At 47.1% G+C, this 22,155-nt stretch overlaps 1 protein-coding gene across 2 annotated transcripts; it reads right to left on the minus strand.

The window, feature by feature from the left end:
• Window positions 1-2,993: 2,993 nt before the first annotated feature.
• On the minus strand, window positions 2,994-21,723 carry TFAP2A (transcription factor AP-2 alpha). Of its 2 annotated transcripts, none has more exons than XM_027602681.2 (7): window positions 21,636-21,723; window positions 16,503-16,937; window positions 13,342-13,393; window positions 11,029-11,260; window positions 9,004-9,122; window positions 6,896-7,037; window positions 2,994-4,854 (listed from the first exon to the last, which is right to left on the minus strand). In XM_027602681.2, exons 1-7 carry the CDS (start codon window positions 21,684-21,686, stop codon window positions 4,566-4,568), a joined length of 1,320 nt encoding a protein of 439 aa, XP_027458482.1. In that variant the 5' UTR covers window positions 21,687-21,723; the 3' UTR covers window positions 2,994-4,565. The 2 variants fall into 2 exon arrangements, with proteins under 2 accessions (XP_027458482.1, XP_027458483.1); XM_027602682.2 differs by lacking the exon at window positions 21,636-21,723 and adding an exon at window positions 18,187-19,011.
• Between the last annotated feature and the right edge of the window lie 432 nt (window positions 21,724-22,155).

A 22,155-nucleotide genomic window follows, 5' to 3' on the forward strand; every position in this document is an offset into this window, starting at 1 on the left:
AGTTAACAATTTTGCTATTTATCCAAGCACTTCTCCAAAAGCCGGAGGGAGGAGGCAGAGGAAGAGAGAGGGTTAAGAAAAGGAGACTGCGACTTTAAGACCACAAAATGCTGTCATACCTGTCAGTTGCAACAAAGTTAAGCTCTAATGAAAACCATGCGTAATTTTTTTTTTTTAATTTCAGGTCAATACTTTTTTAAAACTTAATTAATCCAGCTCTGTTCTTAACCTATTTAAACTTAACACGAGGTTGATGACCACATAGGATTTTTTCTTTGTGGGGGAAAGCAGCTCTCCTACCTGACATGAAATTATTATGAATTTACTTTTGATTGAGAAAGAATTGGGGAGAACCTGTTTCATAAAGACTGGTGAAATTCAGATTTTTAGCAGGATTTGGGGAAACCAGGACAAATTTGATCTGATTGTGCAGTCTAACATAACCTGAGTTGTAAAGAAATGTACATTAAATTTGGAATTTTGATAAATGAATATTCCTAGCAAGTGAATAAAATGTATTCAATTAACTAAAACCCTGTGCACTTCTGAACTGAAGTGGAATCGACTGTAATTGATTTATTTGAAACCAGAGGTTAAGGACTGAATTAGCTAAGTACAACTGGGTATTTCAAGCCACTGACTTCTCAAATGTCAAATCCCTTCTATTTTAAATATTATTTCAGCTGCGGGGCATTGCAGTCCTGATGGTAGTTCCATCAAGAACTCAAATTATATTAATATTCGATTTTGGGGAGGAATGGATTGGATTGTGATTTTTAAAGGGTGATGGAGAATAGAAGGGGTAATAAAGGAGCATTGTGTTTTTATAAAAACTGGGTGTGGTAATTAGCATAGCCTATAGCAAGCATCCTTATAATTCAGGTATGTATCCTAATTTGAGTTAGTCCAAAGAGAATCACGGTTGTTAGTACATACACATGTGACTTGTCAAGTAATCACCATGTGCTTTAAAAAATACACATCGGTCACAACAGATAAAGTAAAAAATCTATATAGTCTTCAATTAGTCCCATAAAAATTTTTAATAATAACCCCTCTGCTCCTTCCATGCCTTAAAATATATATATAACTTCATTTAAATTTTTGTTTAAAAAAAAGAAAGTCACAGTATCCTACTTCTCAAAATGTCCAACTATAGAATAAAAATAACTAAATCTGTGCATTTGGAAACCATTGTTTATTATGACCTTGTAATGCTCTAACCCACTATTTCCTTTCTATCTTTCTCAGGATGCAAGGATTATATTGGGTTCAGGTTTTCCAACATAACAAGCATCTGTAAATCCAGATATGAATGAATGGTATTTAATAAGATTGTTTTCGTTTTAAAATGAGTATTTATGTGCCGATGGAGAAAGAGCAGCAATGTATGGCTGTTTATGAATGTTATTGTGCCTGAGGTTAGGATCCCCCACACAATCTGAGATGCAGCCAAGAAAAACAGCCCTGATAGACAATGCTTCACTTCACCTGCTACGATGCTGTGTGCATTTCATTTCTGTCAAGAGTATGTACAGTTAGGGTTCATTCGCCTCATTATTTTGTTACATCTACGTTACAGTTAACCAGTCTCTCTAGGAAATAATAAATAACCGCTTTAAAAAACAATTGCCGCGTGGCTTTCTGAGGATACACATTCCATTTGAAAAAAAAAATTTTTTTTAAAACCCTCCATTGTTATGAATTCTCTGGCTTTGGAAAATAGAATTTAGACTCCACCAACTCTCGTTCGTCTGTCGAGATTGATTTTACACAGCCTTCCATAAGGAGATTAGAAAGCAAAAGGCTGCAAAATGGACACTAATGCTTTGCTTCCTTAGTCCTTCGGAATGTCAAACCAGATGAACAAATGTTAAATCTCCTCCAGTATGTATACCTAGACACTTTTTCTATGACCTTTCCTATAAACCTTCCAGTTAACTACCTCCCCATTTTCTTCTTAAAAACCATTAAAAATCCCCCTCACTTCCAAAGCAAAGTCCTTCCAAATCAGACTTTAGAAAAGCTCTGAATTCGCCATTTTTATGTACAGGAAGTCCTTCCTGCTGTAAGAGCTAAGCATACAGCCCTGTTACTGTAGCAGACAGATAAGAAAGGTCTGGAGAAGCAGGAGTCTCAGCCCTCCCCCATCCTGTCCACCCCACCTCAGAGCACATTTTAGATTTCTGAAAGGTCCTAGGAAGAGCCCCTTGCTGATAGAAAAGGATGGGTCGACATTTAGGGAGGGCAAGCAGAAAAGATTCTGGGAATCGACATAATTTCCCACTTACCTCTGCTACCTCAGGAGATCCTAAGAACAGCATAGTAGTGAACTCATCCCTAAATAAAATACTAAAATAAATGGGAGACAAGGTACCCTCTCTTTCTCTCCTCTTCATGCATTTCTGCCACCATTCCTTTTCTCTTCCCAGAAAACTAGAGCTAGATTTTCTCATTTACAAGTCTTAGCCACTGAGAACCCGAGCTAGCAAGTGAAGGTTTAAGTGGGTATTTCCTTTGTGCTAATGAACTAACAATTCAAATTTCAGTTATCCTCTGAGACAGGTTCCAAAGTAGTTATGGGGGCGGGGGGGGGGGGGGGGGGGGGCAAGGGGGAGGGGGAGGGTCTTCTGTTCTGTTCCCCATCTTCCTTGTCATCCTTAACGTTTGGTTCTGAAGGTTTTATATTGTGGTTTCCAAAACACAAACGAAAACCTAAAGGATCAACATAAATAAAATAAAACTTTATTTTTAATAATAAAATTAATGTTTCTAGTAAGGAAAAGATAGTATGTCATTCCTTTAGCAGTACAAACAATCTTTTATCCAAAAGAATACATTGGGTTTTATTGTGTCATTTGTCTGAATACAGACTCAGTGGAATATCTAAATGATACCCTGCTCTGAACTCCAAGTTGAAAGTAAGTTTTTATTATACTTGAGGGAAACAATGGGTTCAGCTGCTTATTGCAAGGAGCAATTGCCAAGGGAGAGTTAAACTCAATTACTGTAACCATACTGAATAAAAAATACTGCCAAGAACAAAAATACGCCTGGGTAAAGACAGCCACTGAATAAAAAAAAAATCGACATAAAGCGTATCAAATATTTATTTATCTGGGCAACAAAGGACTATGATACATTGACAGGCATGGAGACTACGCCAGCACAACTCAATACAATACAACTAGAACTGCTTCCAAAATGGCCAGTGAAAATACAGAATACCAGGTGGTCCCAAATATTTGAACTTCTCTGAACAAAAAGAGAGAGCAAGGAGAGAGACAGAGTGTGTGTGGGGGGGGAATCCCTTACCCTTGGTTTAAAGACAATACTCATTTATTGCTCAAAAGATGCTTTCAAGGGAGGACAGTGGAATAAAATAAACTTTTTTTTTTTTTCTCCCCACAATACATAGAAGGGTTATCAAACCACTCGTTTAAAAATCTTTCCAGGGTCCAATATCAGTTTTTTCTTTCAGTTCAATGAAAAGCTAAATGTAATACTAATTATATATAAAATTTTATTTTACTTTTTTTTTATTCGTTCAGCTGTTTCATTGTCATCTTTAACATGCTACAACAGGGCTAAATTCATGAATCCCAGAGGGGGAAAAAAAAATCCCCCAAACCTTGAATTTCTAAAAAGTACCATGAACCACATGAAGAACTAATAGGGAAGATTCAAAACCCACTAAACAAGAGGTAAACGAGATCACCAGATAAATAAAAAAAAAAGAGGCTTAAAACAGACTCACCATATTTACAATTCCCATTAAATTACACATAAATAAATATATACAGAGACGTGAACACTGATTCCCTTATATAACTGTGAATCGTGTTGCCAGATAAAGTTCAAGTTGGTCGCTTTACCTTGAAGAGGAAAAACTTCTACAACTGAAGACATGACATGGAACTTCGTGTATTTGTGTTCAAGTTTATTCACAATACTGATAAAAACGTCATTTTCCTTTTCTTTTTTTTTTTTTCTAGTATGGCTACACTCTGAACTGAAGTATGTAAGGGAAGGTGGTGATTCAGTCCCATGAAGCTCATATAATTTTTTTAAATTTTTTATGGTTTTTTTTTTTTTTTTAGAAAAAAACCGTTTTTAACTTTTTTGTGGTGGTGGTCGTTGTTGAGTTGTTGTTGGTTTTTTTTGTTTTTTGTTTTTGTTTTTTTAAAAAATGGTTCACAAACTTGGACAGAACTTTTCTTTGCTGGCTTCACGGCCTGTTCTGTTCTCTTAGGCTCCACAGGAGGGCAAAGGGAGTTGGCGCCGACGACGAAGGGGGACGTCGAGGCAGGGGGCCAGGTCAGCAGGGGCGGGGGTGGGGGGGCTGTCCCCGCTGATGGCAGAGAGTCCCCCAGACGCTGGGGGACCGAAGGTGGCGGCGGCGGAAGCAGCAAGCGGCAGTAGCAGCAGAGGGGGTGTGCTGGTCCCGGGGCTGTCCCAGGGCTGTCCCCTGCCCGCGGGGGGGGGGGGGGGGTAGGTGGGGTGGAGACTGGGTAGGTGGGCCCCCGAGGCTGGTGAGGCCAGAGAGGCAGGGCCGGAGGACAGCCTCACTTTCTGTGCTTCTCCTCTTTGTCACTGCTTTTGGCGCTGTTGTCCGTGTGGCTGTTGGGGTTGTTGCTGAGGTACATTTTGTCCATGGCCTTGAGGGCCTCGGTGAGATAGTTCTGCAGGGCCGTGACGGCGGCGCACACCGCTGGGCTGCCGAAGCCGTGGGAGATGAGGTTGAAGTGGGTCAAGCAGCTCTGGATGCCAGGCTCCAGGATGGGGTTGGGCCGCGAGTTCCCCAGGGGAGATCGGTCCTGAGCCAGCAGGTCAGTGAACTCTTTGCATATCTGTCTGCAGCACAAGTGAAGCAGAGAGAGAGAGAGGGAGGGGTGAGGCGGGGAGAGAGAGAGAGAGAGAGAGAGAGAGAGTTGAGGCTCCCCTGTGGGCAGCGCCAGCAGCAAAGAGAAAACCTTTCTCCCTGCAGTTACCTCCACCGGAATCCAGAGAACCCTGACCTGCCCCAAGGCCCCAGAGACAGACTTGGGGGGTGGCCACATGTTGGAAGACCCAGTCACCCCTCCATGTCCACTGAAACATGGCCCTCCCTACCTTCACAAATGTCTCTCTCCCTCCCACCCCTCAGCTACACCTAACTGCTAGCCCCCTCCTTTCTCACTCACACCAAACACCCCAGACACAGAAAAACATTCCACACATTTAGAAGAGAAACAAAGGAGGAGAGGCACAGAGGAGTCAGAAACATAAGCATCTCCCCAAGAGCTGCCAAGAGCATGCAGCCACCCCAGTTGTCCTGTTCAAAATATCAGAGCCCCACTTCCTGCTCTGTTCGAGAGAGACCAAGGTTGGTGGGATGAAATCTCTGCCCATTCACTTCAAATCAGGCTGGAGGCAGATAGAAAGGCAAACTTTTCCTGGGATTATTTTGCCTTTAAATAAAGGCACAAAAAATCTGTTACTTGGGGACAATTCAGACTGAGATTGAGAGAGAGTTCAGAGAGAGAGAGTGAGAGAGAGTGCTGGGGGGAGGAGCAGAGGGAGAGAGAGAGAGAGAATCTCAAGCAGGCTCCGTGCCCCAGCCTGAGGCAGGGCTCGATCTCAAGATCCCGAGATCATGACCTGAGCTGAAATCCCGAGTGGGATGCTTAACCACCTCAGCCACCCAGGCGCCCCTCAGGCTGATTTTTGAGAAGAAATAAACACTTCCCTGTCAATTTCCCATTCCAAGGTGGGGGGGAGGGGAATCTCTAGGGAAATTGTGAATATGGGTGTGCTTAGGTAGCTAAGGGAAGAGAAAAAGTTGAAATCTCTGAAAGGGTCTTGAAAAGTTGGAAATACAGACAGGGGAGGCCTATACACTGGAAGCTGTCTCTGAATCTGGGAAGCAAGGCCTAGCTGGGGCCTTCCTGGGGCAGCAGTAGCCTGGAGGGGGTGGGGTGTTGGTATGAGGCAGGTAGGGAGGAGGGAGAATGGGGGAGTATTGGCAGGCTGCCCTCTCCAAGGCCAGCTGATGTCCCCAGGCCAGAAACTGTCCTGCCTGAGGCCTCAGCCTCTGCCCTCTGGTTCCAAGCCCTCCTGTGACATCGACTTTGATAATTAAGGGCTTCCAAACAAGCCTTTTAATTTCCAGAAAACATATCAAAACAGTCATTTTCTTTTCACACACCACCTGGAGAAGCCTATTCAGCCCAAGCACTGATGGGAATATAACTTGGGCCATTTTGAAACCTATGTGACATCTCGCCTGTAGGCTAAAACTTGTGGGCTCTGTGTGTGTGTGTGTGTGTGTGTGTGTGTGAGAGAGAGAGAGAGAGACAGAGACAGAGACAGAGAGACAGAGTGAGACTTTGCAGGAGGGAGGCAAAAGGAAGGCAAGAAATGGGATAAAGGATTAAGGCTGAAACTAGGAAAACTTCTGACTTGCACATTTTGCAGGCCACTGCTTAATCCTTGCCCTCAGAGAACATACTGATAGGAGACAAAAACTGATACAGGCAAGCCTGTTACCCATTTACAGACTCGATGCTGGTCTTTCTAAAACAACATAGTCACCAATCCACACTCAGCTTCCATCAAATCCCAAGGATACTCCACCCCCATACACACTAATTTCTTTCTTTTTTTTTTCCAAACTGAGAAGGGGGAGCAAAAGAGAGGATAAAGAACGGAGCCGCACCAAGAATCCCACCTGCACTTCCCCTTTAAGGTAGAGTATGGATTCTAAGACTATGTTGTTAACGTCAATTATTTACAACAACAAAGCTGATTACCACCAAACGAAGACAGGAGAGAAGTGCGACCAGAAACGATTTTGATTTTTGTTTCTCTTGACAATAAGACACCGAGACCCCGGAGAGGTAGGGAAATGCCTTACTTTGTAGCCAGGAGCATGTTTTTTCTTGTCACTTGCTCATTGGGATCGGAATGTTGTCGGTTGAGAAATTCAGCTACTGCTTTGGCAGGAAATTCGGTTTCGCACACGTACCCAAAGTCCCTGGCTAGGTGGACCGCTTCTCCTGGCAGGACGCGAGAGAGGAGGTGAGCGCAAGAGAATGAAAAGAGCTGAGGTCAGATTTTCCTCCCAACACTCTTATTTTCTTAACCCAGATGTTGAAGAAAACACAAACTACTTGTTTTCTCGTTTCAGGCATTTTATTTCCTTCTCTGTAGGATCTGGCAGATGAATTTATCAGGAAAAATGGCCACTTGTCCTAGAAGGCCAAGAGGATTTGAAAATGTAAATCCCATCCACCACCCTCCAGTCCCATCCCCCACCCTGATGACATTTTCCCAACTTCTCTTTTAAAATGTTCCTTGTATTCCAACCTCACACCTATCAACACATTCATAAATGATATTCATAATTACTCGTTGAGCTTTTCTGCGAAGGGAACAACTAAAGGTTTACATTTTAACTTGATCGCATATAATTATCTGTTCATCCAAACCGATTAACCAAGAGGATTTGAGGGTCACTCCACTGAGTCTGTCTGTGTTGTTGATTTTCGAATCTTTGGTTTTAATTTCCTGAACCAGTTGGTTTTTACTGCAGGGCTTCCTGCCATTAGCTCCAGCTCCGGAAGAACGCATGCGCCAATTAGAGCATCAAAGCCCTCTCTGCAGAGCTTGTTTCCATAAAATGGAGCGGATCACAAACAATAACAGTTCTCCAGAAACTGCCTCCCTGCTACAGGACTCAACCCCCAAGCCCATGCACACTCTCACACTACACCCAAAGCCACCACGACCGTTTCCTTGGCGCGTAATTCTTTCGGGGTATGGATAGTGGGTTCTCTATGTACTCATGTTATTTTTAATGCAAAGCTACTGTACTAGAGTTTCTGGCCCTGAACAACTGCTTATTGTTTAATAGTTATATTATCATCTTTAACACCATTCACAAATGCCTCCTAGGATTCCTCCTCAAGTTTACGGTTTTAAACTTTATTTTTAGTTCTTTATAAAGCTGGAACTCAAATCCCATTGTGATGTATCTCCTCAAACGTAACGTGTAAAGAAGACAAAATGCCTTCTTTAAATATAAATGGTAGTTTTAATATCTACCTGATCATTCAAGTGTTGTTGTTGTTTTTTCCTATTGGCATGAGACATTTCCAACACAACACAAAGGAAAACACAAAGACAGCTTATACATTCATTCCAACACATCTAAACTTAAGCCAATTTAGTATCAGAAAAACTTAACAGGAATCCAGAGGAAGCAGGAATGTGAGTGGATTCTGATGACAGTGTATCTAGAGCATGGAGTGAGAACAGGGGTAGCTTTTGTTTTGAAGGGGTTGGAAGCTTTGTGTGTGTGTGTGTGTGTGTGTGTGTGTGTGTGTGTGTGTGTGTGTGTGTTAAAAACTGCCATGAGAAACTTTCTGCAATGCTTATATGTCTTTTCTCTTTCCTAGCCCAACAATTCAAAATCTAAAATTGTTCACTTTTCTTCCCCTCCACTACAGAAGCACAATTAAATAAGAGATAAGGGAGCATATGTTTGGAAAAAAAAAAAAAAAAACCTAAAAGGGCATATAACCCTGAGCTTTCACGACGGTCTTAAATCAGGATGCAGGTCAAAGATTCCCAAATTAATTCAGGAAGTAATGGTCACGCATTTCTCAAACGCAGATGTCAGAATAGCTTACGTAATTTACTGCTGAGCTCTGTGGAGGAGACAGGAACTTGGAGAATATGCAGTTCTTAAATTTTCACTCTGTTTTGGACTGAATTGGGCTTAGGGAAGTGGAATTTTGTGGCAAAGGGGAAGAAGAAAGGAGGACAGGAAAAAGTACAAATAGTTTTTTGACATGCCAGGATTCTGTTCCCTTCCAGCTATATTCTCTGGGAAAAAAACAAAACAAAACAAAACCCGAAACTGCCCAATTGACACAAAATACAACCAAACATCTGGCCACTGAGTATTATCCATTTTCCCAGAAGACAGTTCCCTTCTTGTTAGCAAGTGGACTCGCTTACCCTCCACTAGTGACGTGAGGAGGGTGACGTTGGCAGCTTTACGTCTCCCTGCTGGCAGATTTAATCCTATTTTGTCCAGTTTTTCTCTTAAAGATCTTCCTCCATTTTTAGACTTCGCCCTGTTTCACAAATAGATGCAAGAAAGGGATTTAGAAAACACTGGGTTGCTCTGAGTCACGTTACAGTCACTCTGACAACTTCCTAACGTGTGCTTTTAAAAAAAGTAAGGATCATGGCCCCGAGATACTTAAGGGAGGGAAACCTAGGAAGGAATGGTACAGAAAGATCATAGGAGACAAATGCTAAACTGTAAAGCACCCCCTGTGTTCAGTTATTCTTGCAGCCAAGGTGGCAGGTTGGAAGGTTTTGATTGCCCAACTCTCTAAAGAAGAACCACAAACAAACAAACAAACACAGTTCTCATCTCTAGGGTTTGAGGTATTTTTGAGTTCAACTGATTACTGTGTATTTTCCCTGTTGTTACAATCACACAAATCCCAATGGGGTCTTTAAATTGTCTTTGCAAGAACCGCTGTTAGGTTGTTCAGAGTAACCAAAGTTATCATCACTCTCACGTTTCTTGCTCTGGCTTTAGCCCCAATGGGAAATTCATTTTACCAACTGTTTACATGCCATGTCACTAGCCTAACTAGAAATGTCAAAAGCGGATATCAGCCTTTAAAAATTTCACTGATTTCAGAGACAGTGGATGTGGTTCTAAATAGATGTCTAAATAGACTCCCATAATCAGAAAGTGGTTAAGATAAATTGTTTAAATAAAACAGCAAATTAATTAATTTCAGATTTTATTCCCTACTCAAGTGCTCTTTAATTGTGTGGATTAGATTATACTCCCCTAGGTAAACAGTATCCAATATTGGGGATGGGGGAAGGGGAGGAAAAAGCAGAGGGTGGATTCAGATCTGTGTCAGAGAAAGATTACAAAGGGAAGCAAAATGACTGTGAAGGAGGAAGAAAAGATTGGAAAAGCTGATGTTTAAAACCTTCCAAAAATGGTTTTATACGCTTTGTGTGGGATATGCCCATCAGAGCGGGACTATGGCTCCATAGATGCATAAATGAATAAACGTCGAAACAGTGAAGTTCTTGGTCTTTCTTATTTAAAAAAAAAAAGAAGGAAAAAGAAAAGATCATCTGGGAAAGTTCAACCCAACACCCACCACTCACAAAGTTGGGTGGAACCCTAGGAGGACGAAGCCCAAGGGAGGGAGAAACCTGCCCTGAGGGAAGGTGCTTCACCTTGCAGGCCCTTATCAAATCTTATCTACGAAATGAAACCTTCCGACCTCACAGGGCTGAGACGTGTATCCCTGGCCACGTATGTAACATGCACCCCTGGGTAACGACTACACATAATGCACGTACACGTGTCTTGCGTGCTGCCTGGAGCACATCACGGCAGCAGTACCTAGGGACCACTAATGCGAGCGCCTTAGGCACAGGGAGTCGCCGTCTGGCCAGAGGTGACGGGGACGAGGAGGTGGGGGGAGGGCTGCAGACTCAAGAGAAAGCCAACGTCTTCTACTTAAAACCCTATTCAAGGGACGGTGGGTTACCGTCGGAGACCCTACACGGAGGTAAGGCAAAGTAAGGCGCCTGAGAGAAGTTTTCCAGGGCTTGCAAGGTGTACGCGAGGAGGGAAAAGGCGGCTGCACGGCGCCCCGCCGCTGCAGTGGCCGGCACTGAACCGGCGGTGCAGTGAGCTGCGCGTGCGCGCGGGGAGTTGGGTTGGGGGCGGAGGGCCCGGGGAGCGCGCTGCGGCCGCGGACCCGAGCGCGCGCCAGAACGGCGAGCGCGCGGGAAAGCTACGGAGAGCGCAGGCGCGCGCCGCCTCATCCCGCCCCCAGCTCCCACCCACCCGGTTTTACGACCTTCTCCCCGCCCCTTTCTTTTCCCGCGAAGGGAGGGCCGTGGCGCGAGGCCCGTTTGCGTCGCCGCCCAGGCGCAGGCGCAGTGTTTCCCCGGGCCGCGGGGCGGGGCGGGCAGGGCGGCGCCGGGCCTCACCTCCGCAGCACTCCGCCCAGCAGCGAAGCGTTGAGACACTCGGGCGGTGAGAGGCGCCTCTGTACTTCCGCCACCGTGACCTTGTACTTCGAGGTGGAGCTGAGAAGCGAGAGACGACCCGGAACTGAACAGAAGACTTCGTTGGGGTTCACGACGCCGCCGAAGAGGTTGTCCTTGTTTATGGGGATGGCGGAGACGGCGTTGCTGTTGGACTTGGACAGGGACACGGGGCCTGCGGAGACAGACGGAGAAGCTGCGTGTGGGTGTCGGGGTGGTGCCTCCCACGTCCTGCCGGACCCCGGCCCTCGCCCCGGCTTGCGCCGCAACCTCCACTTTCCTTCCAGCCATGAAAAATCCTGTGGCTCCTTTACCCCACCTTCTGCCCTACTCCCTGCAGTATTCCCGTCCTGGGGATCGAGCCGTCCTGGGGATCGAGCCTCAGCCCCTCGGCGCACCTCCCGGCGGGCGGGAGGCGCCCCCACCTCGCCCCACCAGCCAGGCCTGTGCTTCTGCCTGGACCCTTCCCTTTTAGCCCTCAGGGTGCTGTCTAGAGATGGTGGTGAAATTGTGACGCTCTGGGCTCTCATCCGAGGAGAGATGCTGGAGTACCGGTATAGGGTGCAGGGGAGGGGATTACGTTTGCACACCGAGAGCAAGCTATGTGTGCCTCGGAGGTTCTGTGGGGTGGGGGGTTCAGTGTTGGGGAGAAATTGTCCCCAAGACCTGTAATAAAGATCAGCAGAGAGTTTAGATGGCTGAAGTGGCCTGTAAGTGAACATTTCAGTTAAGGCACCAACCTGGGAGGTGGTGGATTCTCTTGTCACATACCACACGTGCCCCATCCTTTTGATAAATAGGCCCTTTCCTACGTTTAGTTTTGAAAAGGACCCGAGTTTTGGAAATCCATTCCACGGCCCCATTTTGAACAGGGAGAAAAAAGAGGATAAACAGGCCTACCATATACACTAGCAATATGCCCTTTTGTTGAGCAAATAGTTAATATCCTTGTCTGCTTAAGTGTCTTCATTGGCAAGGGGAGAGGATATAGTCTTACTAGTTAAAATCATAAGCTCTTCATTGTCGGCCCCACCATAGTTAGAAAAAAATTCAGGGCCAGGAAAAAGTGTACTACCATGTTACATTTCTCAACATCAATATAATTCAGATGCATTCACAACCATTTAAGTACTGTATGCATTTGTATTTTAAAATTCCACAAGGAGACATATATAATAATATGCATACATTCTACTCAGTACTCCTCCCTCCTTAATGGGGATATTCTAGACGTATGGGGAGGTGGGGGGCTCTAGGTTTTGGATAGATCACTTGTGACATTAATAGCTCTGGGGAGGCTAATAGAGACAATAGGAGTTAAACGAACTCTTGAGAGATTACTAATAAAAGAGCCAATTATCATGTCGACTTGGAAAGAGCATCTCTTAAGATTTATCCCTTGCACATCTAATTTGACGTGACAAAGACTTCACAGATGCAAAAATGAAACTTTAAACTAGCTAACAATATACTGATTGGGGTTAGAAATGAGAACAGTTTTATATAGCATCGTCCTCTGGTGGTGCCTAGATTCCTGTAATGTAACATTGCTACCATAACAACAACAAAAAAAGCTGCTGTGAATAGCATTTAATCCAGTGAACTTTATTTCTACTCACTAAACACAATACAAATTACAAATCCATCCAAATCACTTGACACTTTTCAAAAACAATTTCTGCTCTGAACAATTATGCTAATAATCCTGACATCTTCAAGATGCTAATTTTAACCAAAAGCCAAATTTTTGTTAACCTAATTCACAAAGTTTAAAAACCCTTAAACAGCTAATGAGAAATTAAACTGAAGAACATGAAAGTTTTTTTCTTCCTCTGCTAAGGAGTGTTAACAAAAGACACAATTGCTTTTATATTAATGTTGAATTGTTTGCACTATTTTAGCATTATACACTTCTTAACACTCATGGCCACTCACACAATGGATTAACTAAACTATTAAACCATTTCAAAATTGAAATGCCACTTCCAAATCAGTTCAACTATTACACATTTCATGTGTTTGTCTAGATATCATTAAACTAAATTAAATGGTCAAATCATGACCAAAGCTAGCCTGTTGCCATTACTAACATACTGAAAGCCGATCATTTAAGCATTGCTGTTCTATGCCATCTATTTGCTAATTCTGAGCCTTTAGGAAATCCTATTTGAAAAAAATAAATACAGCTCTGCGAGTTCTTTTAAATAGCACTATGCCTGTAAGGACATGCCTGGAATGTAGAAGGAAATGGCTTACCTTTCTTAATTACAGTTTGATCTGGGATGTTAATACCCGGGTCTTCTACATGCTGCAACAAAAGGATACACATGGATGTAAGTGTATAATCAAAACAAAAGGAAATGAATATTCTGTGCAAGATGGGGGGAGGGGGAAGGTATAGAATCAAAATTTCCTCCTCCCATATAGTGACATTTATATATAAACATCTCATCTTGGCTTATTGGAATTTGAGGCTTTGGAACTCAAGAGGTTTCACTGCACACCCACGGCCAATTTCTCCTCCCCCAGCAAATAATCCATGTTTGAAGGAGGTGGGGGTGGGGAATAAAACTTTCTTTGCAAATTAAACCAAGTTTTGGAGCACCTAATCTTTCTCACAAAGTCAGTTCAACCTTTAAAAATGCACCTAGCTTTAGTTTGGCGCCTCAGCGGCTTCGGACTTCAGCGTTTCCAGTGTTCAGGCAGCAAAAGCCAGGGAAACACAATAGAAATGACAAGAGGCGGGAGTAAGAGGGGAGTGTTGTAAACGTTTTAGGTAATGTGATAAAAAGCAAAGGCGTATACACACCTTCACTTAGGGAAAACTAAAAATCATTTTTAAAGATGATTACTGCCTAAACTGGGTATCAGAAAGGAATATGAAAACGATTAAAAAAAAAAAAAAAACAACCTCTGAGGGTATTTTTTTTTCCTGTTGTCCAGCAGTGGATTTGTTGGTGTGGGTTTTTGTTTTTCTCCTCTCTCTCTCTCTCTCTCTCTTTTTTTTACAGATGGATGGGTATACGTGTGTGCTAGAGTCAAAACGTGATTAGAAAGTAAAATGAAATCATGTTTTCTAATGCAGAAACTGACAGGCAATATAATGTCTGGCTGTGTTTACAAATTAGCACCAGGGCTGCTGAGATAGAAGATTTCGCAATCGTTACCAAACACAGGCATTACCATTTAAAAAACTATTACTTCCTTCTCTAGTCTTTGTCCAACAATAATACTGATTCGAACATTTTCCATTCTGTCTTGGATTTATGCTCCTGTTAATTGTGCCTGATCGCAATGATTCCGGGTGGATGGTACTAAGTTGCTTTATTACAGGTTTTATTATACTCAATGCTCTCATTTGTAACTTGCCTAAAGTGCTTCTGGATTTAAGTATAATTAAATTGAGAAATGTTCAGAAATGACTACTGCTGCAGTTCTTGTGTTTTAACTATATGGGGAAATATGATCCCTTTATGCATGCACCCTAAACCCATAAAGTAAATGTAGTGTGGCATAATACTTTTATTTGTGTTATTTCTAGACCTTGTCCATACAGGGAAGACTGTTAAGTTTAAAACCCCACTGAGATATTAATGATTAAATAATTTTCACCATCAATTTGATTTTCTTAAATATTTAGCAGTCATTCTTATTAAAGGTTAACTGTTGCAGCAATGGGAAAATTGAAAACAACCCTTTTCCTGACCCAAATTCCTTTGAAAGAATTTTTTTCTTAATAGGTGGGGGAAGGTGGGGAAGAGCAGCAACTGGGTTTCCTTGTTTTTATTTGATCTTTTGGTTAATTTCTCCTACTAATTTCACCACAAAAAGTCACTATACAGGTGTTAAGAATTCACACCAGCCACTTTGGAATTTTTGCAAAGTAGAGCAATTCTAATTCATGGTAATTCCAAAAGGCTGCAGTGCATTTTGCAATTCAAATATGTCCAAAGAGCGGGCTAGAAAAAGGATTCAGAGACTCTTTGGGAAGGGGAACTGAAATGATCACAACTTCCAGGTTTGTTTTTTAATTTGCATTTTCTCAACTATTGCTCCCCTTACTTTACTTCCCAAGAAATGCACTGTTTAGTATGTTTCCAAAAACATTTATGAACACAGACACACACACAATGCTTACTAAACCCCACAATGGATTAAGTGCCTACTTTTCCTGCTTTCCATGCAAGGCTGCTAAACATAACCAACAAATTTCAGTGATTAACTGGGCCAAATGAGAGCTGTAATAAGTTTTCTATTTTCCTATGTAACTTAAATAATGTTTTAAATTCACCAAGCAAGCAGGTAAGTTCATCTGACCATTTTCTTTGCAATCTAATGCAGTAATCATTAAACTGTCAACGGACATATTGCTGCAATATTTGATGCACTAATTTGAAATAGCATTTTAGTAAAAATCACATCCAGATACATTTCCTCTCTAAAGAAAAGCAGCATTAACAGAGCCTTTACAGCTTTAATAAAATTATTGGCTCATTCTAATTCCATTTCAGGAGGGTTGTGAGGAAACCATAAATACGTAGAATTGAAACAGAGATGCTGGTTTAAATTTAATTTCAGAAAGTATTTTCAAATTATCAATAGCCTGGTTTACACTGTAAACAGTAAATGTGCTAATACCATGCTTATTCAGAAATCGTTTTAAACTGCATTTATTGATAACTGGATTAGAACTCAAATAATGTATTGCCCAATAGTCTCAAAACATTTAATTTAATATGGGGTGTAGCAGGTTCTGATAGGAGTTGGGAACCCAGCTAATGATTTATGAGGTCAGCACTTAGCACCCCTAGGAGGAGAAGGAGGCTGCATTTTAATGTCCCTCTGCTCCGATTTGCTACTTACTATTCTTTAATCAGGGTAGGCTACACACATAACTTTTAGATATCACTAGTGCTTATGAAATCCGGTAAAAAAATTTTTTTTAGTATGTCGTTCACGCTTTATTTTAAACTGCTAGGGTATTTAATGAGCTCTTTTGGTTGAATTTAACATCTTTTTCAGGACAGGGAGCAATCCCCCACGCCAGACTCAGCGGTGGAATTAGATCTTCTCCCAATCGAAACAGTTTACTGTCGTGGAGAGGGGCAGATATTGTTAATGGTGACATTCGTCTGATTTATTTCTGTGTCGGTGGAAATGGTAATGCAGGCATTGTTTGAAGGAGCTCCAGGAACCATTGTTCTAGGGCTATAACTCTCAACTACTTTTTAATTTTTTAATTCGGTCGTTTATGTGGGTTCTCCAAGTGTCCGCCCAAAAAATAAAATGAAATTTTGAAAAAGTAAATGCCATTGAGGGAAACCCCGGGCCCACAGGCTGTGTGTCCCGATTATCTTCTCTGGGGGTGGGTGAGCCGGGGCTGCGTTCTCCCTCGCGCCGCCCGCGCGTCCTCTTACCGGGACGTCCTCGATGGCGTGAGGTAAGGAGTGGATCGGGAGGTCTCCGAGTCCTGAGCTAAGCCCGTGTGGGCCGTGCAGGAGGTCTTCGTGCCGCCGGTAGTCCCTGCGAGGATCCAGGCCCGAAAGCTGGTGGGGCAGCCCCCGGTGCGTGTGCAGGAGCCCAGACTCCTGGCTCTGCCTCTGGCCCGGCCAGCCCGGGTGCTGCGGCTGCGGCTGAGCGTGCAGGGGGTTCAGGCTGTAGGGGTCGTTGACGTGGGAGTAAGGATCTTGCGACTGGGGGTAGATAGGCTGGTAGGGCGGGGGGAAGTAGGGGGGCTGGAAGTCGGCATTAGGGGTGTGGGACAGCGGCGGGGCGCTCGTGTAGGGAGATTGACCTACAGTGCCCAGCTGGGGCAACCGCGCCGTCCCGTTGCTGGTGCCGTCGTGGCGGTCCTAAGAGAGACAGAGAGAAGAAGGGGGGAAAGAACAAGAAATCAGGCGTCGAGTTACAGCTGTCCACTCTAAATCCACTCGGCAAGACTGCGTGGGAAACCGCTCATTCCGGTCGGCAGGCCGCCGAAAGAAATGAGCTCTAAGTTGTTCATTTCGGAAAATACCCAGTAGTGAAACGGGCTCTTCCAAAAACGCAGGGAATTAGATCGTGCAAATGTGGGGGCATAAGAGGCTCTGTTTAGGCTTTTCTTTCAAAGTGTGTGTGGGGGGGGGGGGAGGAGATAGAAAAAGGCCTCCCAGAATACAGCCCGTTAAACTGCAGCGTGAAACCTCCCTTAAGCAAAATTAAAATTCCTGCTAAATATTAAACAGTAGAAGCGGCCTTTTCTTTTTCCCCGGGATTTGAACCTGCCTGCCACTGCGTTATTGTTTACCCTGTTCCATTTATTTGGAGGGGAAAAAAAATCATACACGTTCAAAGACTATTACCATTTCATGACTATTTAAATAGAAACATTTCGTAGAGGGGCTGTAAGGAAAGCACACCTTTAAATTACCAGCTTAAAGAAGGTTTTAACTGCAGGATGGGGTTCTGTCTTTTCCGCTTCCTCAGTTAGGAGCCCTTTTCTCGACAGGGTCGATTTATGGTACGGATGGGGAGACGGGGGACGTCAAGTCAAGGTTTAAAATAGGAAAATTCAGCCTTATTGGGTTTAAAAGAGAGAGGTGTACCCGGGGCGGAGGCTCCCGCCCCTTGCACCCCAGCCCCAAAGGGCAGAAGAAACGCCTGACTTTATGTTCCTCTATTGCAATTCGCTTGCAAAACAAGCGAACAGAGTTGATTCCAGGGAGTGCGAACCCTCGGAGGTTCGGCCCCGGGCCCCGAGGGTAGGGGACACACCGGCCGCGTTTTTCCTATAGATGGATTAAGTATCAAACGTTGAGAACATCTCGGGAACAAGTGCAGACGCAAGGAAATAAGGATGAACGCGGCGAGAAACACGCCTGGGGAAGTAGTGGCGAGGTGGGTCTGCGCGCCGGGAGAGGTCGAGCGGGGGCGGGGGATAATGCGTTCGACTTAAGAATGAAAAAAGCGAGAGAAAGGGGCAAAGAGAGAAATGCAAATGGAAAAGGGGTGCCCTGAAGGAAACCTGGGCGCGAAACCCGAGGTTGCGGGCAGCTCCGCAGCACCAGGTTTCCAGAAGAGAATTCCTAAGGAAACAGGGATGGGGGTGGGGATGGGACTCACCATAGCTGAAAAACTGTGAACTAACATCTGCGAAGAGTCTGGGGTAACGAGTCAGGGTGGAAAAAAACAAGCAAGCCTGGAGAGCCCGGCTGCCCCGCCGCCCGAGCGCGCCCCACACAAAAGGCGCCGAGAGCCCCGCGCCACCCAGGACTCCAGTCACGGCGCAGACGCTCCCCCGAGCGCTGGAGCCCCGCTCTGGTCCATCCGAACTTGAACCACCGATTCGAGCGGCGCCTTCAGCTGGTCGAACCCACGGTCTCTATCCTGCCGTGATCGGTTATGATTCAAAGTTCCTTAAAAAATGAAAAACCCCAAAAAGGGAAAAAGAAAAAAGTGTGTGTGTGTCTGTGTGTATGTGCGTGTTCCTTAATCCGTGTCTCCCCTCTTTTCTTAGCGGCGGCTTCGCTTGAGCTTCTAATAACCGCGCTGGGCAGCGTTCCTGGAGCCTCCTAATAGCAGATATTCATGACTATTAATATTACACGAATACTTAATAAGGGAAGAATGCCTGGAAATCGAGCGTGAAGCGGAGAGGCAACTCGCGCCGGAGCCGGCTCTCAATGCAGTCCATTGACGGGAGCCTCAGTGTAGCAAATCGGAGGTGGGGAGAGGGAGCGCGAGAGACAAAAAGCGGGCGAGAGAGGGAGCGGGCGAGCGCGCGGGGGGCCGCGGCGCGGCGTCTGGCGAATCACAGGGAAGGGGCAACATTTTAAAAGGTTGCAGGGCATGCAAAAGTGAAAGAGAAAGAGGGAGAGAGGGAAACCGAGGGAGAGAGCGCAGAGAGGGAGAATGTGTCTGCGTGCGTGTGTGAGAAAGAAAGTGTGGGTGAGAGAGAGGAGCCCAGAGTGGGGAGAGGGGAGGGAGGGAGGGAAGGAGGGAGAGCCCGAGAGGAGGAAGGGAGGGAAAAAGGGAGGGAGTGAGAGAGGGAGGGAGGGAGGGAAGGAGGGGGAGGGGGCCGAGCTGGAGCGCACGGAGGGGGAGACCGCGGGGGAGGGGGAGGGGGAGAGGAAGCGAGCGAGGACAATCAGACCTAAAAGGCTGGGGCAGACCTCGGGATACCGTGGGGGCCGCGCGTCGCGGGCAGGAGCTGCCGGGGACCGCGTCCGGGCATTCATCGGGCCCTCGGCGCGGGAGGTGCTGCCCGGCCCTCTCGGGCCGCGGGCTACTCCGCTCCGCAGCCGGGCCTGGGACTCGGGATTCGGCTGCCCGCTGCCGCGCCGCTCCTCCATGGCCCGGCGCCCCGCCCGGGACCGGCCCGCCCGCCCGCTCCACCGGCCCTCGCCTCGGCGGCCGCTCGAGCTTCCCTCGGACAGCCCGGGCCGATCGCTCTGCCGCAGCTGCCGCCCCGCCCTCAGCTCTCCGGGGCAGAGGCTCGGGAAGAGGGAGCCGGGACGCGGTCCGGGGCGCGCAGAGACGCTAGGCGGCCCAGCTCGGGCGCCGCTGGCACGAGCTCCCGGTTCCCGGCGCAAACCCGTCCGACTGGCTGGGCCACTCCCGCCCGACGCCCCCCCGCCCCCCCCCCCGGATGACACGGCTCGCTCTCTCCCAGCGCGGCAAGGCTGCCGCCGCTGCCAGTCCGCCCGCTGGGTTGTCAGAACAAGCGGCACCTCGCCTCCTGCGTGTCCCTGCAGAGCCCCGACATAATTAGACAGCCCTGGGCCGGCTCGCAAACCCGAAATCCCTGCTCCGGCGCTCGCCCACCGCAAAGTTGTTGAAACAGCCCGCACTCTGTTCTCGCTCGCTCTCTCTCTTTGCCTCACTTACACACACATTCGCACGCGCCCCCACAGGGTCCCTCAAGTTCTTCGCCTCCCACCCAGGTCTCATCGGCGCCCAGCGCCGCACAGAGGTTCGGACCCCGCCCGCCGAGGGCCTGGCGCCGGGAGCTGGGTTTCCGCCTCCGCGAAAGTGAAATGCCCGAGCCTCGGGCCACAGCCTTGGCGGGGATAATTCACTCTCGGAGACTGAGGAGCTCACTCGGACCAGTTAGCAGAGCAAACCCCCCCCCCGCCCCCCGCCACGGGCCTGAAAACAAAGCGGCTGGTGTGCCCTGGGGTCTCTGCGCCCCGCACCGTTCACAGCAGGAGCCCCGAGAGAAGCGCCGTCCCCGTGGGATGTCACCCGTGCCCCATGGGGTGAGGGGAGGGCGAAAAGAAAGAGCCCGGGAAAAGAGAAAGATTTAAAATAGTCGACGGAGAGGAGAGGGGGGAAGGGAACCGGTGACACATCGTTCACACAAACCCGGGTTCTGATTTCAAGTGAAGACAAGACCCACGCAGCTGCGCCCGCGCAGACCTCTGCTCCAAACATTTCCAGCTCCAAATGCCAAAGAGAAAGAAAAGGACAGAAAAGAAAAAATAGCAAAAGCCGGGATTACCACCTATTTAGGTAATCGGCCGCGGGCCCCCTCCCCCTCCTGTGACTCCTCCGCTTATTTCAGCCGGGGTTGTGAAGGAGTTCGGGGCCGCGGCAGCCAGGCCGGCTCCCAGCGCCTCCCGCGGGCGGGTCAGTGGTGCCGGAGCTTCGCCGGCTGCCCCGAGAAGCCGAGCTCCGGAGACCCTGGGTTTTTAAAATGGGCTCCAAAGAGGCGCGCTCCTCCAGCGCCGCGGGCTCCGCGCACCCGAGGTCGTGTGCAGCCCCGCCAGGATTCCCACGGTCACGCAGCCGACTGCCGGGCCGCTGCAGGGGCCGAACCTTGAGGACCCGGCGACTAGGCGGCTCCACGCGGTGGCAGCCCTCCCACCTCCACCCCGGGGATGCTCTCAGAGTATCCTTCAGAGGGAGAAGCTGCTTAGAACTTTCTCAAAAACATAGATACCTGGAGCGAGCCCCGCAGCAATTTGGGAGAGGGGTGCTTCCAGACTGAACCCAATAACTGGGAGGTGCAACACAGCTCAGAGCGAAGTGTGCAGGCTCCTTCTCCAAACAGAAAAGACCCTTCCTTTTTAGAAAGGGGGAGAGGGAAGATAGGAAGGAAGGAAAAAAATGAATAAATAAAATAAGGAATTTTAAAGATCGGAGAGGAAGTATAAGGAGGGAAATGGGCTCTTTCCTTTCTCTTCCTGGTGACTCAGCCCCCAGAAGCTCGCTGGAGACACACGCAGGGTGCACAGACGCGTGCCCAATTGCCAGGAACTGCTTCAAAGACCCATGCTCGTCTCTTCGCTCCACTCTTGGGCAAGCCCAAAACTGGCCAGAAAAAAAAAAAAAAAAAAAGGTGGGGGGGAGTGGGACACCAGCTTCGAAGGAGGGAAATGAAAGAAGACGGCGTCCACATCCTTCCTCTCCAGCTTCTCCCCTGCGTTCTCCGGGAGAATTGGAGAGGCGGGCGCTGAGCCGGGGAAAGTTTGTCCCACCCGCATTTCGCAGCTGGCTGCGAGCAGAGGAGGCGGCGCGGGGAGGTAGAGCTCGGAGCCGGCGGCCGCAAGGATAACCAGCGCCGCGCTTACCTCGCAGTCCTCGTACTTGATATTATCCGTCAGTTTCCAAAGCATTTTCATGGATCGGCGTGAACGGATTTGCCCCCTTCTCCGCCTCGCACCCAAGTGGAGCTACTCTCTGGGTAAGCGCAAAGTGTCGGCTGCCGGCGGTGAGCGCAGGAGGAGGAGGAGGAGGAGGAGGAGGAGGAGGAGGAGGGCGAGGAGGAGGAGGAGGGTGAGGAGGAGGAGGCGAGAAGCGAACGAGCTCCCGTGTGCGCTCGGAGATCTCCCTCTAATGGTAGAAACTTTTCCCTTTTCCAGCTCTTTACCAACAGCCTAATCGCCTCATTAGCATATCAACAATAGTCCAATTGCTCGCCAGCACCGCAATCCGCGGCCGGCCGCTCCGACCCAGGTATAAAGGCCTCTCCGAGCCGCGAACTTGCTCCTAGAGAGCATGCCTGCCCGTGAGCCGACCAAATCTCCCCTGAGACCAGCTGCGCGCCCCGGCCCCAGCCACCCCCAGGCCCCCCGCCGCGCCATTCCACCC

The sequence above is a fragment of the Zalophus californianus genome, chromosome 7 (genome assembly GCF_009762305.2).
Source record: "Zalophus californianus isolate mZalCal1 chromosome 7, mZalCal1.pri.v2, whole genome shotgun sequence".
Lineage (NCBI taxonomy): Eukaryota > Metazoa > Chordata > Mammalia > Carnivora > Otariidae > Zalophus > Zalophus californianus.

Bases quoted from the DNA above. Each gene is read 5' to 3' on its own strand.
- TFAP2A (XM_027602681.2), bottom strand. From the start codon at position 21,686: ATGAAAATGCTTTGGAAACTGACGGATAATATCAAGTACGAGGACTGC. The intron at 16,938-21,635 runs GTAAGCGCGGCG...TGTCTCTCTTAG, and splicing joins TCAAGTACGAGGACTGCGAG to GACCGCCACGACGGCACCAG. The intron at 9,123-11,028 runs GTGAGGCCCGGC...TTTGTGAAACAG, and splicing joins CTGGGCGGAGTGCTGCGGAG to GGCGAAGTCTAAAAATGGAG.